Source organism: Thermobia domestica, chromosome 1 (assembly GCF_964235325.1).
Source record: "Thermobia domestica chromosome 1, izTheDome1.hap1.1, whole genome shotgun sequence".
Taxonomy (NCBI): Eukaryota; Metazoa; Arthropoda; class Insecta; order Zygentoma; family Lepismatidae; genus Thermobia; species Thermobia domestica.
In genome coordinates, this window is record NC_137454.1 from 280,050,417 (window position 1) to 280,068,618 (window position 18,202).

Here is an 18,202-nt window from a genome sequence, read left to right on the forward strand (position 1 = left end):
ACCCTTTCAATCAAGGAGGCCCTTTTTGAAAAGGGGCCCTTTGGCCTCCTTAACTTATTTCTCGAAAGAAACAAAAAAGTGTATATTTATTTTCGGTCTAGTATGTGCCAAGTTTGAAGAAAATCTCATGGCGAGAAAATCTTGTGAAGCTATCTGCTTTACACTCTCACTTTTTGGACTTGACGGGTTTTTGCCCCGAAGTCTTTAATTTACTGCGATTCATATTTGACAGTTTGAAGTCAAATGTTTTAACAAGGTACTTCAAATACTACCATCAAATAACGGCACTAAACTAATTAGTAACGATATTTTACATATTTTTATATGTAACTAGTGTTTTTTAATTTTTTTATCAGATGGAAAATTTAGTGGAAAATAACGTTTTTTTTTCAGTTTTTCAGTTCGGATTTCATTCGCTCTTTTTAATGCTACTTGATGTGTAACAGGATATATAGCTGTTAATAAAATAATTATGTTATTTAGTGACGAATAATAAATAAATATTTTGTCAGGAAATCTTAAAGAAATTAAGTGCAATTGCAGAGATCAGTCTTATGTATAAAGGTAGCCAAGAATGTTCTGTCCCTTTTTGTGGAGGTATGTGATCCATTGGCCCTCACACCGTGAGTTGAATGCGAATGGAGATAAGGCGAAGGTCAGTTGTTGGTGTGGGTATATCCAACGTACTAACTGGTTGTGATAGTTCAGTTATTCCGTGAACTTGCGTAAGGACAGAGTGAATATGGGACCTCCACAGAATCATAAGGGCGTGTATGCTGTACGAGTTCAAACTGGGGTCAAATGACGCTGCAGTGAAGTAGAAGATATGCCAGGCCTTTTGTGAGGGTGTCGTGACTACGCGGATAGTGCAGTGGTACTTTAACAAGTTTAAGGACGGTGACGAAACACTCGAAGACGCATCACATGCTGGAAGACCAACACATGTACAAAATGAAGATCTGGAAGCAGCAATTTAAGCTAACAGTGCCAGACGTGTAAGGAACTGGGACTACAATTCAATGTGAGTGAAGAAATCATTCGGCAGCACCTCCACCACCTGTGGAGACACTACAAGTTGGGTCGATGAATCCCACATGATTAAACTCCGGGCCAGAAGGCAACGCGAACAGACACCTGTGTTTCTTTGTCGTCTCATCTGAGGAAGGAGCCATTTTTGGACAGGGTGTCGATATGTGATGATAAGTGGGACCTGTACGAAGCTCCACGGTGCCGCCATCATTGGTTAGCATCCATGAACCAGTTCCAAAACAGTCGAAACCAGCACTGCACCAGAAGAAAGTTCTCTTGTGTGTTGGGTGGAGTGCTCGCTGCATCGTGCATCGGGAACTGCTACCAATTAGTCAGAGCATCAATGCAACTGTGTACTGTCAGCAGTTGAGCCGTGTCGAAGGAAAACTCAAAGATGTGGAGCCAGCAGTTCTGAATCGCTAACGGGTCCTCCTGTTACAGGATAACGCTAAGCCCCAAGTGGTAAGGATGACCCGGCACACCATTCTATGCCTTGAATGGGAAACACTATTGCATAGGCTATACTCCCCGGACATTGCACCGTACGATTATCACCTGTTCCATCCCTTGGACAGTCACCTTAGAGGATGCCAGTTCAAATCCCTAGTAGAGATACAAAATTCACTTGATATCTTCTTCGCTTCACGCTCCACGAAGTTCTACCGCGATGGAATCCATGGTCTCCCAGAACGTTGGCAGGAGATCGTCGATGCTGATGGGGAATACCTTTAATTTTCCAGGTAGTCTTAGCCAGAGGTAATACATCGATGTTCGAAGGTGAGGGGGGGAAGCGATATAATATAACTTTCTTGGTAACCTTTATAGATAGGTTGTGTGTCCAAGGGCTTAAATTGAAATAGTTATACACAAAGGTATAATGTTTGGTCCGGTTCAGTAGTTCTTGATGAAACATAATAAAAACTACCTGGAACATAATTTATGGAGAAAAAGCAATAATAATAATAATAATAATAATAATAATAATAATAATAATAATAATAATAATAAAGGTAAATAACAGTGTTTTTAGTTTTCCGGAAGGAAACAAAAATTTTCCGATTTTTCAGGTCTCAAAAAACACTAACTGAAACACATGTTTTTTTTTTTGTTTGTTTGTTTTATGCATTGTACCGTACCTGGCCCCTCTTCAAAAACGAAGCTTCCCTCCTACTTAAACCTGCTGTCTACACCCCTGATTTCTTCAAAAAAGTAACCTTACTTTTGCCTTCGAAAAATGTTCATCATATATACAGGTATTTTAAAATTAGCTTACACGGGAACCTGCGGCTGCTTTGTACGTCATGGCGGTCACTGGTGTCCTTATCAAAGAAAATGCCGTCAGACGAACACTGTTACAAATAAATAACAATTAAATATATTTTAGTTCTTTCCAAGCAAGCACATCAATGTTCTAGGTAGAGAAGAAAGTAAAATGGATAGCGGTGGCGGCTCGTAAGTGAAAGATATGATGGTTTGCACTTGCCACACTTAACATAGTGTATAAATTGTAATACACTATATATCTATATGGTAGAAGTACTCGGTTTAGCACGAGAAGAATAATGTTTATGTAAAATATTTAAAAGTACAAAATGCATAAAAATATATAACTCCGAATAACGCCTTCGGCATTGCTTTTGTATTACACTAGTGCAATCTGATATAAATTACATACATCAATATGAAAAGTTAAGTTTTGAAATAAAATAGCAAAGATAATAACATGTATTTTTGTCTATAATTTAAAATGTTTGTAGAAACTTTCAAACATAATTATTAACAGATACTAAGAAAAGTGTAAGTTTCGTCTAGGTGAAGGCACCGAAGGGGGGGCAAGCGACGACGAAATATTTGTTGCCTAAGGTCTCGAAATGTCTACGTCCTTGAGCACACAAGTACCTAAACGTTTAAAGTTTGTTAGCAGCCCACACAAGGAAATTATACAGAAATAAGTAAGAAGTAAGCAAGAGTAGATGTACAGTCAGAAACAATATTAAGGATAGGTTGGACCTATTGTTTCTTATACCTCCACCTTTACTTATTGTTTCCGACTGTACACGAAAGATCACAATCAGCCCCGTATCCAGGGAGGGTCTAGGGGGGCCGGGACCCCCTAAATTTTTGCGGGTCCCCTCTAAAATTTTCACGGTAGGCCTGCAAATGAACTATAATATAGTGATGAACTATAATATGGTTGGATCGGGTCCCCCCTAACTTCAGCCGCCCCCCTACATTTTTGGGCAGGCTACCGGCCTGATCACAATACGGTATTTACCGTAAATGGATGCATAAAGATGCTTCAGCTGTTATTTGATATTGCTGATTCAGGAGTTTCTTCACTACTCCATGGTCCAAGAGAATTAAAAAACCAAAAAAACCCTCTTTTCATTTTAGTTTTACATACCTATCTTGACTCTCTTTGTCTCATTATTGTGAAACAACGCGCTATTTGAATCACTTTAAACGAAAAGAAGAGAATTTATACTCTCCAACTTTCTGCACTCATTTTATTGGTCCATCCTCTTAGCATATAGAATTCCGATTTACTTTAATTTTCTGCATAGGTAGATACACTGGCGAAACTCCGGGAGGATGAGTCCCCTCCAATCTTGGAACTGAGAGGGACTGTCCCCCAATAATTCCATTTGAAATGTGTTTTGGGGGAAAATATGATTATTTGTGTCCGATTACCACAAAGGAAAGTGAGAAGAAATTTATGTCCTCTCAGAATAGTCTCAAGTCTGCCCCTGCAGGTCTCCCAATGTTGAAGACAATTCGGGATGTGCACGAGACGAGTCGAGACAGGAATTTCCTGACAAAATTCGAGTAGTAAAGACACGGCTCTTCCAATAGAAAAATATACGTTTTTCGAGTCGAGACACCACTTTGACAGAACATTTTCGAGACGAGACAGCCACATATTTTGTCTCGTGCGCATCCCTAAAGACAATTCTAGTTTTCTGATACTCCAAACCACAGTTTTCAACTTCATAAATATTTTAAACATCTTTAAAACATTCCTAAGGGTCTTATCCGTCCCTCCCCCTCCCCTATGTTGAATACAGATTTGCGTCGCTGGGTAGATAACCGAATGTTTCCCCTGGTAGGCGGCAATTTATCATTGTTTCTTTCTCAAACTTATCTCACTTTTATAGCTCTGTTAGTAAAGTTGATCAAACGTTAAAAATTGTTGGTCATACCTGATCAAACGAAGATTAAACGATTGACATTAGAAAATATCGAATCGGAAGTGTAGGGCGGCTGGCACCCCATTTTATAACCCTCATATATGTTACTAAAGTTGATCAAACGTTGAAAATTATTGATCAATCCTGATCAAACGATGATCAAACGATTGACATCAAAAAATTTTGAATCTGACGTGAAGGGGGGGGGGGCTAGCATGTAGTTAGCCACCCCTACTAAATATCGCTTATATTTATGTTAATAAAGCTGATCAATCGTTAAAAATTGTTGATCATACCTGATCAAACGATGATCAAACGATTGGCATAAGAAAAAGTCGAATCGGAGGTGAAGACGGGCTGGCCCCCCATTTTGGAACCCTTATATCTCTGTTACTAAAGTTGATCAAACGTTGAAAATTGTTGATCAAACCTGATCAAACGATGATCAAACGAATGACATAAAAATAATTTTAAATTTATCATGAAGGTGGGCTAACTGCACGCAGGTGAATTGTCTTTTCTGGTAGAGTGGTTCATCTTGGAGAGGGGATTTAATGCAAGGATGTTGATTGTGTTTTGAAAACAGTTTTAGTGAAAACCTTTTTGAAATTAGTTCAGTGATAACAGAACCACAAGTAAAAAACAGAAATAACGGTTGGTGTTTATAATTTCGAGACTTTCCAACAATGAGTGCTAGTTCAACGGAAACTTTCCATTTATTCTTCAAATTCGAACAGATACAAGTTGAATAGTCACAAATTCATTGACTAATTTTAAAATGGAACCTTGAAATCCGCCAAATTCCATAAACAGACGAGTTCTTTATCCTTTAACTCAATTTCGAAATATATCCATTCAGCAAAGATTTCAACAATGAATACCATTTAAGTAAACGCATATTATTAGCCAAAATAATATGGACAAGTTTGATAAAAATGACAACCCACTAATGAGACTATGCGATGCAGCATTATATAATGAAAATCCAACCAATAATACAAATTTTGACTCTATCAACGTAACATAGCACAAAACTTTCACCCTAATCCAAAGTACAAATACAGGCGATAGCTCAGATGTACCAAATAGTATATCATGCTCTCAATGCAACAGACATTTTTTTCAACCAGAAGGTTTAGCTATTCACAAAGGGAGATGCCATCATATACTTTCTAATAACGCACTATCATCCAGTAAAATAGTTCTTGATGGCATAGATTTCAATTCTGAAGACTCTATATCTCACTTTTGTGATGTACTCGCTCATCTCAAAGCCAACATTCCAGTTCTTCGCCGAGTCCCTCGAGAAGCTAGATCGGCCGTAGTAGAATCTCTTCGAGACGTAATACGAAAGGTACGTAACAATCTTGAGTCTTGGACAGAGCTTTTCCTATACCCATATGCAGTACTCTGTATTCCACCACATTCCGAAAAAGGCACCAATCTCACATCGTGGATAAAGCACAGAGTCAGGACTTGGTCAGAATCGCATACGGATACTCTATCAGCACTTTTTATGCATACGTACAAACCTCGTCAATCGCCAACGTCCAACTCATTTAATATCAAGACCATTGAAGAGAAATTGGCAGAGGGAGACATACGAGGAGCAGTGGGACTATTAACTTCCGAAGATATTTTAACTACTCCTGATAAATCAGTTCTGCAATCCCTTAGAGAAAAACATCCTGCTCACTCTAATTCATTGAACTTTCCTAAACCTCCCGAGACATTCTTTATTCATACTAAATTATCATCATTAGAATTCACCAAAGCTCTTAAATCGTTTCCGGTGGGTTCAGCAGGTGGAATAGATAATCTCCATCCAGCGATTCTAAAAGATCTTATTATGATTCAAGATTCCGAGACGAAAGAGCGCTTAATCAACTCAATCTGCGAATTATTAAATCCGGTAGTTTCAGGAAAATTACCAGTTGTAATAAATCCGATTTTTTTCGGTGCTTCACTCATTGCGCTCAAGAAGAAAAGTGGTGGCATTCGACCAGTAGCAGTTGGGAATGTGTGGAGGCGAATCACAGCTAACATTATATGCTCCAGAAAGCGAGGATCATTAATTGATGTATTATCCCCACACCAGCTAGGAGTCTGCGTGCCCTACGGAGCTGAAATTGAAGTCCATGCTGCACGAATGTATCATTCCTCTCAACATCCTCAACCTAAAGCTCTACTTAAAACAGATTTCAAAAATGCTTTCAACGAAATTAACCGAGATTCAATGCTGTCTCCAGTTAAAAGCCACTTCCCTTCTTTCTTTCCATATATATACCAGAGCTACTCACAACCTAGCTACCTTTTTATAGGAGATAATATTATCCTTTCACAACGTGGAGTTCAACAGGGAGATCCACTAGGTCCTGCTCTATTTGCATTAACTCTTCACCCTATAATTAGAGATATTAATACTGAGCTCAACATTTGGTATTTAGATGATGGCACTATACCCGGAGAAACTGACAAGGGAACCTTCCGAAAATGATAGTTGCAGTGAAAGATATGGCCTATGCCAATTGAAAGATCTGTAACAGAGATGAGCATTCCCAAAAAAATTAGCTGCCCATAGCTATAGGTTCAAGAAATATAAGGGGTGGAAGTTCGGGAAACAGAGGTTGGACAAGGGGGAAAAGTGCAAATTCCGCAAAAAAGGGGGGCACGTCAAAACACAATGCCGGCAAGTGATGTATAGAAAGAGACTTGCCACAATAGGGAACAAATGGAGACCACCAGTAGGGTTAACAGTGTTGCCAACTGCAATAAAAAATACATGTTTTGCAAAGAGCACTATATGAGTTGAGTGCAATATTCAGTATCATGTAGAACATAAGATATGACGTGTATAATCAGTGGTACAATCTAACAAAAGAAAATAGAAAAAACAGAAGTACGAAAAATACGGAAAAGACGAAGTTGGCCATAATGCGCCACATTTGATCACGATCTGTGCATATTAGAATGAACAAAACAAGAAGCACCGACTATGCAGGAAACCGACGTACCTAGAGTCGAAAAGAAAAACGAGTTCCAAAGTTGGCAGCACTGGCCATGAACATCCAGACAATTCTAATATAGTTAGGCCACTCGCTTCACAAAAAGAAAATTACGGCAACAGGCATCACTCGCAATGCATCAATGCTAGAGTGATTGAGGCAATGCCAAGTCGGGGAACATGAAATGGTTGGGTTGAGCCAACAACCTATAATAGAAGTAAACATTATGTCATGGTTGGGTCGTATGTGGGAATATACAGGGTGTCCCACCAAACTTTGTGACCTGAAAGATTTGAGAAACGAACAAAAATGTGACAGATCCAGTTATGTAGGAATGCACCAATGTCAGGGGATGATAAAAGTCTGTGAGAAGCAAGTGCCCCCAGGATCCCCATCATAGGGCCACAGGAGCCAACTTCAAACTTTCAAATGGCAACAGGCACCGAGTGATACCTCTCTCGACAGATCATAGAATTTGCAACAACACATATAGGAAGCATTTGCTATATGAAGCATGTTTTTCAAAATGGCCGTCACAAATATATGTTGTGTCTTAACATGGCATCAAACATTGTGATCTCAAATTGCTGCGAAGCGAAAAGAGATGTTGCAAATCCAATTGCACAGGAATGTACTCATGTCGAGGGCCAAGAAAACTTTGTAAGAAGCAAGTCCCCAGGGTCCCCATCATAAGGCTCGAGGGGTCAACCGCGACATTTCGAATGGGAACAGGGGGCGGATGATATTTCTCTGGATAGATACAACACCGCCTATAAGAAACATTTGCCATATGAAGCACGGGTTTCAAAATGGCCGCCAAAAATGCACGTTGTTCTTGTCACCGAGCAGATATTTTTTTCGGCCATTTTGAAATCCCATATAGTAAATATTTCTGATATGCGTTGTTGCATATTCCATGATTTATCGAAAGAAATATAACTCGACCGATGGTGCTATTTGAAAGTTTGAAGTTGGCCCCTGGGACCTTATGATGGGGGACTTGGGGGCACTTGCGTCTCACAGAAGTTTCTCGCCCGCTGACATGGGTACATTCCTGCACAACTGGATGTGTCACATTTTTTTTTCGCTTTGAAACTATTTCAGTCGCAGTGTTAGGTGGGACACTCTGGATACATCATGTAGGCGGTGATAGTACTGCAGACAGGAACACACAGCAGATCAAGCCTTTGATTATGTTTGCTTTCTACTGGTGTGGATATGTACATTCACTCGAGACATTCACAGGCGATCATTGTACCATGTATGACGGATTGGCAGTATTCCGCTGTGCTTACTGCAAATGTATCTTCTGTTTGGACCATTGTCTCATCGAACAATTGCACGTACAATGTGGACGAGCATGTACAAATGATGCGAAGGCTAATGCCTCTTCCGGAATTTTATTTTGTGAATCGGGTGGCCTAACTATATTAGAATTGTCTGGATTTTCATGGCCAGTGCTGCCAACTTTGGAACTCGTTTTTCTTTTCGACTCTAAGTACGTCGGTTTCCTGCATAGTCGGTGCTTCTTGTTTTGTTCATTCTAATATGCACAGATCGTGATTAAATGTGGTGCATTATGGCCAACTTCGTCTTTTCCGTATTTTTCGTGCTTCTGTTTTATCTATTCTCTTTTGTTAGATTGTACCACTGATTATACACGTCATATCTTATGTTCTACATGATAGTGAATATTGCACTCACTACATATAGTGCTCTTTGCAAAACATATACTTTTCATTGCAGTTGGCAACATTGTTAACCCAACTGGTGGCCTTCATTTGTTCCCTATCGTGGCAAGTCTCTTTCTATACATCACTTGTCAGCATTGTATTTTGCCGTGCCCCCCTTTTTTGCGGAATTTGCACTTTACCCCCTTGTCCAACCTTGCTGTTTCCCGAACTTCCACTCCTTATATTTCTTGAACCTATTGCTATGGGCAGCTAATTTTTTGGGAATGCTCATCTCTGTTACAACTTTTTCAATTGGCATAGGCCGCATCTTTCACTGCAACTATCATTTTCGGAAGGTTCCCTTGTGAGTCAGTATTACATACTTTAGATCATATACGCACACAAGCAACATCGATCGGATTGTATCTCAATTACTCGAAATGCGAAATCGGCTTTCTAGTAGTAACGAATGCTGACACTCAAAATCTCTATGATAGATTCAACGAGGCGGCGCCTGGAATTAAATTATTAACATCTTCTAGCGCCGAACTGCTGGGAGCGGCTCTTACACCAGACACAAAGAGCAAGATATTACTGGAAAAGATTTCATCTTTAGATCTTCTACTTTCACGCCTTTCCAAACTTTCTGCACATTCAGCATTTTATCTCCTCACAGCATCTTTCTCGATCCCAAGATTATTTTCTACGTTGTTCCCCCTGCTGGGGGAACGATAATCTACTTGAGAAATTCGACTATGCTCTTAAAACAGGACTGGAGAATATTCTTAATTGTACCCTCAGTGAAGAAGCATGGCTACAAGCATCACTACCAGTCAGAAATGGAGGTCTTGGAATACGTCGCGCCACGGATTTGGCTATTCCGTCTTTTCTGGCCTCTTTCTATAGTTCAAGACAATTGATTGGAACCCTCCTTGAGAGAGAAGTTGAAGTCACTAACGCGGATGTGCAGGACTGCATAGCCAGATGGTCAAATTTAGTTGGGTCAGACCCCCGGCTCCCGAAAGTCGAAATAATCAGTCGGTCTGGGACGAGTCTATCGTGAATTACCGTTTGGATTCATTATTGCAAACTTCTAATAACATCGAAGATAAGGTCAGATTACTTGCTGTCATGTCCCCTGAAAACGGAGCATTGCTTCAAGTTCTACCATCACCTTCTCTCGGACTACACCTAGACAACGAAAGTTTCTGAGTGTCCGTCACCCTTCGACTAGGAGCAAATATATGCGAACAACACCACTGCCCAAGCTGCAACGCTCTCGTAGATAAAAGAGGTTTACACGGTCTGTCATGCAAAAGCAGTGCCGGCAGACATTCATGCCATTCGAATGTGAATGACATTATTTTGAGAGCCTTAACATCCGCAGGGGTGCCAGCAGTAAGAGAACCAATTGGGTGCAGCCGTTTAGACGGAAAAAGGCCGGATGGTATGACCTTAGTGCCCTGGAAGCAAGGAAAGTCGTTGATTTGGGATTTCACTTGCTCGGACACTTATGCACCCTCCAATCTACAATTTTCATCGACCAAAGAAGGACTTATCGCTGCACGAAGAGCAAAAGAAAAAAGAAATAAATACGTTAATCTCCTAGATAAGTATTGGTTTATTGCAATAGCAATTAAATCTAGTTGATCCTGGGATCAAGAGGGCGCAAAATTTATTAACGAAATTGGCAAGCGTATAGCCATTAAATCAGGAGACACTCGAGCTAAATCTTTTCTAATTCAACTCATTAGCATGGCCACTCAACGAGGGAACGTAGCCGCTATTATAGGCACGTTATCCACTGGTAAAGAACTAGAAGAGATTTTTCTTTTGTAATTCCTGACGGCGTCTATCTCTGTTCAGCGTAAGCTCTAAACTCCGATAAACAAAATATTTGTATCCTTCCGCTTGTCACAAATACGACTGGCTAGTGATGTATCGCTCCCACTCCCCACGGGGAGGAGCAAATTATACACGTGCATTTTTATAATACTGTCTCGTGTTGTCCAGATATTTCCAGCAGCAGAAAAGACAGAAAGGCTGGAAAGATTAAAAAAATATATTTGAATTTCGCTGGTAAACAATTGTTGCTTAGTGAATAAAAGTTTACTTTGTTGGTGTTTTACCACAACACTCACGAAACCGGGAGTCATGCCAGACGTCTTTCAGGCTTGAAAACAGAACATGCGTCCACAGTTGATTTGGCGCCATAATTACTGCATATGCTTAGTGTTTATTTCTATTGTTTCATTAGCCACACTCGATTGCAGCATTATTAGATAATCCGTATTATATTTTTATCATTTACAATAATGTAGCAGTTTTATATGGAGCTTCATAGTAAAAGTAATAATCAAATCATATGAACTATTTTGCGGAGGAGTACAAGCGTCGGTAGGACAACAGCAAATCAGCGAGAGTTTGTTTCACGTGGCTTTGTTTATCTCAGTTTAGAGCTTACGCCGAACAGGGTTTAGTACAGTAAGAGCATTGAAATTTGGAAATAAAGTTAGAGAGATCTACAATAATAAAAAATAACAATGCAACATTGGAAATATTTTACACATAAACAAATTTCCATTAAATTCTTTATATATTTATGAAAATACATCGTAAAACATGCAAATTCTATTCTAAAAGTGTTTAGTATCAAGTAGGGTTGATTTTATTTTTTTCTAATCAATAAGTTACCTATAAAGTAAGTGTAATTAAACAATTAACAACCAAATGGTAGGTGATTTTTTTGTATATGTATGTGTTGATGTATATGTATGTATGTGTTATGATTTTTTAAATTTGTCCAACTTATAATTTAAATATTTATATAGATACTTAAATACAACAATTAAATTTAATCATTGAAAATATTAAATGGAAGGAATAAGTTACTTTCTGAAAACTATTTTCTATTTTAAATACATTTTGTGATTAAATAAGTGATCTAATATATATAATAAAAATAAATAAATAAATAAAGTAAAATGTGTAACAATATCATATAATTACATTGTTAAAACTGTAACAAAAAATCATAGTTCTTAAATAATCCACTTTGATTGTCTTTAATTATATTTGAAAACTTTTTTCTCTTTCAGGCAATAGGTCACATATCTAAGCGTGAGCTTAATACCTGTGATTTGGACAGTTCGCCTAATCAACTTATTTATATTGTAACTAAACAACCGTTATATGGAATTTTATATCTTTCCACAAATCGGGAAGTAACGGTGACATCCTTCACACAAGGTAAATAATATTCGCAAAGTATTACCCTGCTGTTTGTGAATGTTGCAAAATCAAGTAGTAATGACGGAATGCTTCCAACAGCATTTGCAAGGTATAGTATGACATAGATTGATTGAGGTTTTAAGGAATGCTATTTGGATGGGTCTTGGTTCGATATACGGAATAGGGCAGTGAACAGTGTTTTATGTAGGACTCATGTAGTGGACAACGGGTAAGTGGACAATCACTATGATGTGTACTCGATTCATGGATCATAATACCTAGGTATACACAGATGACTCCTTCAAAGGGGACATATGGTCAGAAAGAAGCTGCTCGAAAGGGGAAAGCAGCTTCTCGTTCCGCGAAATTTATGGCTTTATAGGACGTGTCGTCACAAACTGACACATGTATGAAAGTAATGGCAGAAGAGAAATGTAAGCAACGATACTCAGGCAGAAGACTGCTCAATGCTACTACAGTACGAGATAACAGACATTGTCTGCATAGCCGTTAAGAATCGTATTCCGTTGTGTACAGTGTTAGCTCCAATCTGAAGTACTGGCTATGGATTTTTCTGCGATGATGGTTTGACGTGTCTGCTAAATGTTAAGGGGCAGACTACTAAATATGTTTCAAAACCTAACAATTTTTCTTTTGCCATTTTTTCGTAAGTGAAAAAAGATAATGAAATGTAAGTTACCTCAATAATAGATAATGTTATTCTACACCCGAAAATACGAATTGGAAGAATTTTTCAGTGTTGTCATCCATAGAAATTACAGTGTGACCAGAATTTGAATTACCCAAAAATCTAGGTTATGGCAGCGACTTGAAAAATTAATTTAACGGCAATTGATGACCTATCATGTTGTGTGTGTTCCTTGTTAATTACTTTTTAAATAATATTTGTATTTTGTCTACTGTTTATTAAAAATTATTTATTTTGTACTCTTTATTACAAAATAAATACAAATATTATTTTAAAAGTAGTTAACAAGGAACACAGACAACATTATAAATCATCAGTCGCCGTTGAGTTCATTTTTCTAGTCGCTGGCATAACCTATAATTTTGGGTAATTCAAATTCTGGTCACATCCTAATTCTTTTGGATGACAATACTGAAAATTCTTTCGAGTTGTATTTTCGGGTGTAGAATAACATTATCTTTTTCTGAGGTAAATTACATTTCATTATCTCTTTTCATTTACGAAAAACTGGCAAAAGAAAAATTGTTAGATTTTGAAAACTATTTAGTAGTCTGCACTCTTAAAATGTCATGATATATGGATTGTCTTCCATTTACCCAGAATTACAAACGCCTCAGGCTGCAATGGCCACGTGAACATATTCGCTGAGTAGCAGAAAATGATTTTTTTAATTTTCTTGAAACGATTCTAGTAGAAACCTTTTCTATATTGCTGACCACGTAGCCATTAGATGTTATTATGGTTACTGCAATTTCACGGATTGCATTATCGAACACAATAAAGACAAGGTGTGACGGTGTGGAGCACCACTGGCTACGACCTGCTATCTCGATTGTAATGCCTTGAATGAAACTTAACCAGTGATTGCTTCATCAAAGAAGTTCCGATATCAACCCTTCCTTCAGAATACTCTCCAGGCCATATCTTGGAAGCACAGTGATAGCCTATATGTACTCCATAATGTGCATGCCTTCCACAATAAAAAGAGAAAAAACTGCTACCGCTGCTTCCTTTGCCTGCATAGTTACTTGACATGCCATCCAACGAATACATCCGGCACATGAGGAAAAACTAAAAATGAATGTAGCTTTTAAAGATAACACTAGTTAACAAATTTAAACTTTTTGTTTGTTACATGAGAAAAATCACCTGATCTTAAAGGAACGTTTTGCGCTGAATTCGAATATGCACTCGGTTTCTCTCCATCACGTACAGTTTTCCCGTAACAGAGGGATTTTCGGGAAATTCCCTCAAAAATTTCCCTTTTTCAGATATTTTATTCCCCTAGCTCCTGTCCCCTTACATATAGTAACATAGAAATTATACCTAAGTATACCTTGATTTATGTTTAATAAACCCTAAAAGTTTCGTAAAAATCGCTTTGTTCTTTCTAGAGAAATAAATATATTTGTATGTATACTGTGTGCACTGTTTATTGCACCTGATAGTAATGCTTTCAGATCTCCTGAGTTGGGATAAAAACGATTTGCTTTATTACTACAAACACAGACATAAAAATGAATATTTACAATAGTCAACAACACACTTGTATTGCTCTCTGTAAATTAGAAACGTGTATAAAAATAGAATGTACTTCCAACGTATATTTTTTTAAACGTACAGTATATGTATATCTTAATACTTATATACACAATTCTCCAAGTTTTTTCGTTTTGTTCATGAAATGGTTATCAATATTTGTTATAAAACGTAACAGAATGCAAAAGAACTTCCACTTCCCGAGCCCCCTACCAACTGGGAAGAGATATGGCCAAAAGACTCTGACGATGATCATGACCTTGATGAACCATCGACATCAACATGTACATCCAAGGATCCAACGTTCATCCCTGACTGTGTTCGCGAGCCACATTTCATCCGGCAATGTGAACTTAATGACCTAGTCCGTGATTTGCACCTGACAAAACAAGAGGCGGAACTTCTGGGATCAAGGCTCCAGCAGTGGAACTTATTGGATGCAGAAACGAACAAATCAGTGTACAGGAAAAGGCATGTTCAATTTTGAAGCTATTTCTCAATGCAAGATAATGTGTGCGTATGTACGGATATAAATGGGTTGATGGCGGAGCTAGGAATTTCTTACGTTCCAGAAGAATGGAGGTTATTTATCGACGCGTCAAAGCTCAGCCTTAAAGCTGTCCTTTTACATAATGGAAATAAAAAACCTTCTATACCACTTGCGCACTCAGTGAAGATTAAGGAATCCTATGACACCATGTCAACTTTGCTAAATCTTATAAATTACAAGGACCATTGTTGGCAAATATGTTGTGATATCAAGGTAGTTGGTATTTTATTAGGACTGCAGTGCGGTTACACGAAGTACCAATGTTTTTTATGTTTATCGGATAGCCGAGCTGATGACAAACATTATGAAGTGAAGGAATGGGAACCTAGGGTGAATTACGTACCTGGAGAATGCAACGTCAAATACGCTCCTTTGGTAGATCCTAATAAGATATTACTACCGCCACTTCATATCAAGTTAGGACTTATGAAAAACTTTGTCAAAGCCATGGACACATCTGGTGAAGGTTTCAAGTATTTGCGAGATAAGTTCCCTAACCTGAGTGATGCTAAGATTTCAGCGGGAGTGTTTATTGGTCCCCAAATTAGGAAATTAATGCTTGATGATAGCTTTGACAGCAAGTTAAACAGTGCTGAGCTAGCTGCCTGGACAGCATTTAAGTGTGTTGTGCGCAACTTTCTGAGCAATAACAAAGCTGAGAGTTACACAGAAATCGTACAGGACATGATACAGAAATACAAAGAGTTGGGTTGTAGGATGTCTTTAAAAATCCACTTTTTGCACTCCCACCTCAGCTTCTTTCCTGCTAACCTAGGTGCTCTCAGCGACGAACAGGGGGAAAGATTCCACCAAGATATAATGGCAATGGAGAAAAGGTACCAGGGACGATGGGATCCTTCAATGATGGGGGACTATTGTTGGGGTCTTGTTAGAGAATGCAACATTTCTTACAAAAGAAGGAAGTAGTGTACGTTTTTGTAACCCAATGGAAGTTTCATATATTGTGATAGTTTTGATTGTCTTTTCATGACCTTTTGGTACATTTGTATTATTGTTTATTGTAAATTGTCACACTTGTAAATTTTATTGTATTATATTTTATATATGTGTTTGTTTAATAAAGCAAAACGTTTTACTTCAACTTAAGACATCTGAAAGCATTACTATAAGGTGCAATAAACAGTACACACAGTATACATACAAACATATTTATTTCTCTAGAAAGAATAAAGCGATTATTACGAAACTTGGAGGGTTTGTTAAATATGAATCAAAGTATACTTAGGTATAATTTCTGTGTTAGTATATGGAAGGGGACAAGATCTTGGGGTGTAAAATAAACGAAAAGGGAAATTTTTTAGGGATTTTCCCGAAAATCCCTCTGTTACGGGAAAATTGTACGTGATGGAGAAAAACCGAGTGCATATTCGAATTCAGCGCAAAAAGTTCCTTTAAGAACAGGTATTTCCTTTTATGTAACAAAACCTTTGTTAACTAGTGTAATCAAGAAAGTTCTGTGCGTTTTGTGGAGCTCTGTGTTGAATTTGCTCTCACGTCGTGAATTGAATGCAAATGGAGATAAGGCGAAGGTCAGTTGTTGGTGTGAGTATATCCAACATACTATATATTTGTGGCATTTCAGTTACACCGTGAAATTCCTAAAGACAGAGTGAACACAGGACCAACACAGAGTATCATAAGGGAGTGTATGCTGTACGAGTTCAAACTGGGGACAAACGCCGCTCCAGTGGGGTGGAAGGTATGCCAAGTCTTTGCTGAGGGTGTAGTCACTACGCGAACAGTCCAGCGGTGGTTTAACACGTTTAAGGGCGATGATGAAACACTCGAAGACGCAACACGTACCGGAGCACAAACACATCTACAAAATGAAAATCTTCAGGCAGCAATTGAGGCGAACAGTGGCCAGACATGTGACGAACTGGGACTACAATTCAGTGTAAGTGAAGAAACCTTTCGGCAACACCTCCATCAACCAGGAAGCACCAGAAATTAGGTCGATGGGTCCCATATGATTTGACTCCGGGCCGGAAGACAACGCGAACAGACACCTATGTTTCTTTGCTGTCTCGTCTGAGGAAGGAGCCATTTCTGGACTGGGTGTTGATATATAATGAGAAGTGGGTCTTGTACGAAGCTCCACGGCGCAGTCATAATTAGTTATCAACTCATGCACCGGTTCTAAAACAGCCGATACCAGCACTGCACCACAAGAAGGTCCTCTGTGTTTGGTAGACTACTCGCGGTATCGTGCATCGGGAACTGCTACCAGTTGGTCAGAGTATCATTGCAACAGTGTACTGCCAGCAGTTGAGCCGGTTCAAGGAAAACTCAAAACTCTGGACCCAGCACTTCTGAATCGCAAAAGGATCCTCCTGTTACAGGACAACCAAAGCCCCACGTGGCTAGGATGACTAGGGACACCATTCTACGCCTTGGAAGGGGAATACTAATATATCCACCATACTCCCCGGAAATTGACCCGTTCGATTTATCACCTGCTTCATTCCTTGGAAAATAACCTTAGAGGACGCCAGTTCAAATACCTATAACCTGTTTCACGTAAGCTGATAGGAAAAAGATTTTTCCCTCACCACGCTCAAGCACAGGTGAATCTTCCACCACCAGCCCCCGCGCACGGAGGTATAGAGTGTATCTAAATATGTCTAAAAACAAATTACAATTTTCATAATAATACTACGTATTTTAAAACAATTGCATTTGCCTGCATTAGTGAGGTAACATGTGTTGTTATAATGGAAATGTTATTGAACAGTTGTATTGTTTATGAAAGAATGGTTTTATTATTATTATTATTATTATTATTATTATTATTATTATTATTATTATTATTTTATAACAATACCTCATAATTTTTACTCGCTATTGTTTTTGTATTACATTTTGTGAAACAGTTGCATATTTCAGAGAAGACCTAATTATTTGATTTCAAGGATTATACGGAACCGCACTGACAAGGAATTTTAACTTAAATTTTGGATTATTAAAACAGAATACATAATTTATATAAAACTAACCAACAAAGTGTAATAGGGAATACAGTTCGAAGCTGCCTAAATAAAACCTAAACCCTACTTCTGGGTTAAAGAAAGAAAAGAACAGTTGCATATATCATGTTTAAACATCTGACAAACGTTAAAAAAGATCTATTTCATCACACACTTCTACACCTACCGCTCGGCAACGACAAACATTCAATGTTACCAGAACACAGAACAGGAACTGGAGACCACAGTTTAGCACTATAAATTAAAAAAAAAAAAAAAAGTCCGTCTAAG

General features: G+C 38.4%; 1 protein-coding gene across 6 annotated transcripts in view; it reads left to right on the forward strand.

Moving 5' to 3' along the window:
* Positions 1–18,202, forward strand: part of LOC145661112 (extracellular matrix organizing protein FRAS1-like) — a 3,375,101-nt gene that overhangs the window by 2,453,851 nt on the left and 903,048 nt on the right. For all 6 annotated transcript variants that reach the window (XM_081726561.1, XM_081726566.1, XM_081726573.1 and 3 more), the window contains one exon: positions 11,994–12,144. In XM_081726561.1, coding sequence (XP_081582687.1) covers positions 11,994–12,144 — 151 coding nt within the window. The remainder of the gene's footprint in view (positions 1–11,993; positions 12,145–18,202) is intronic.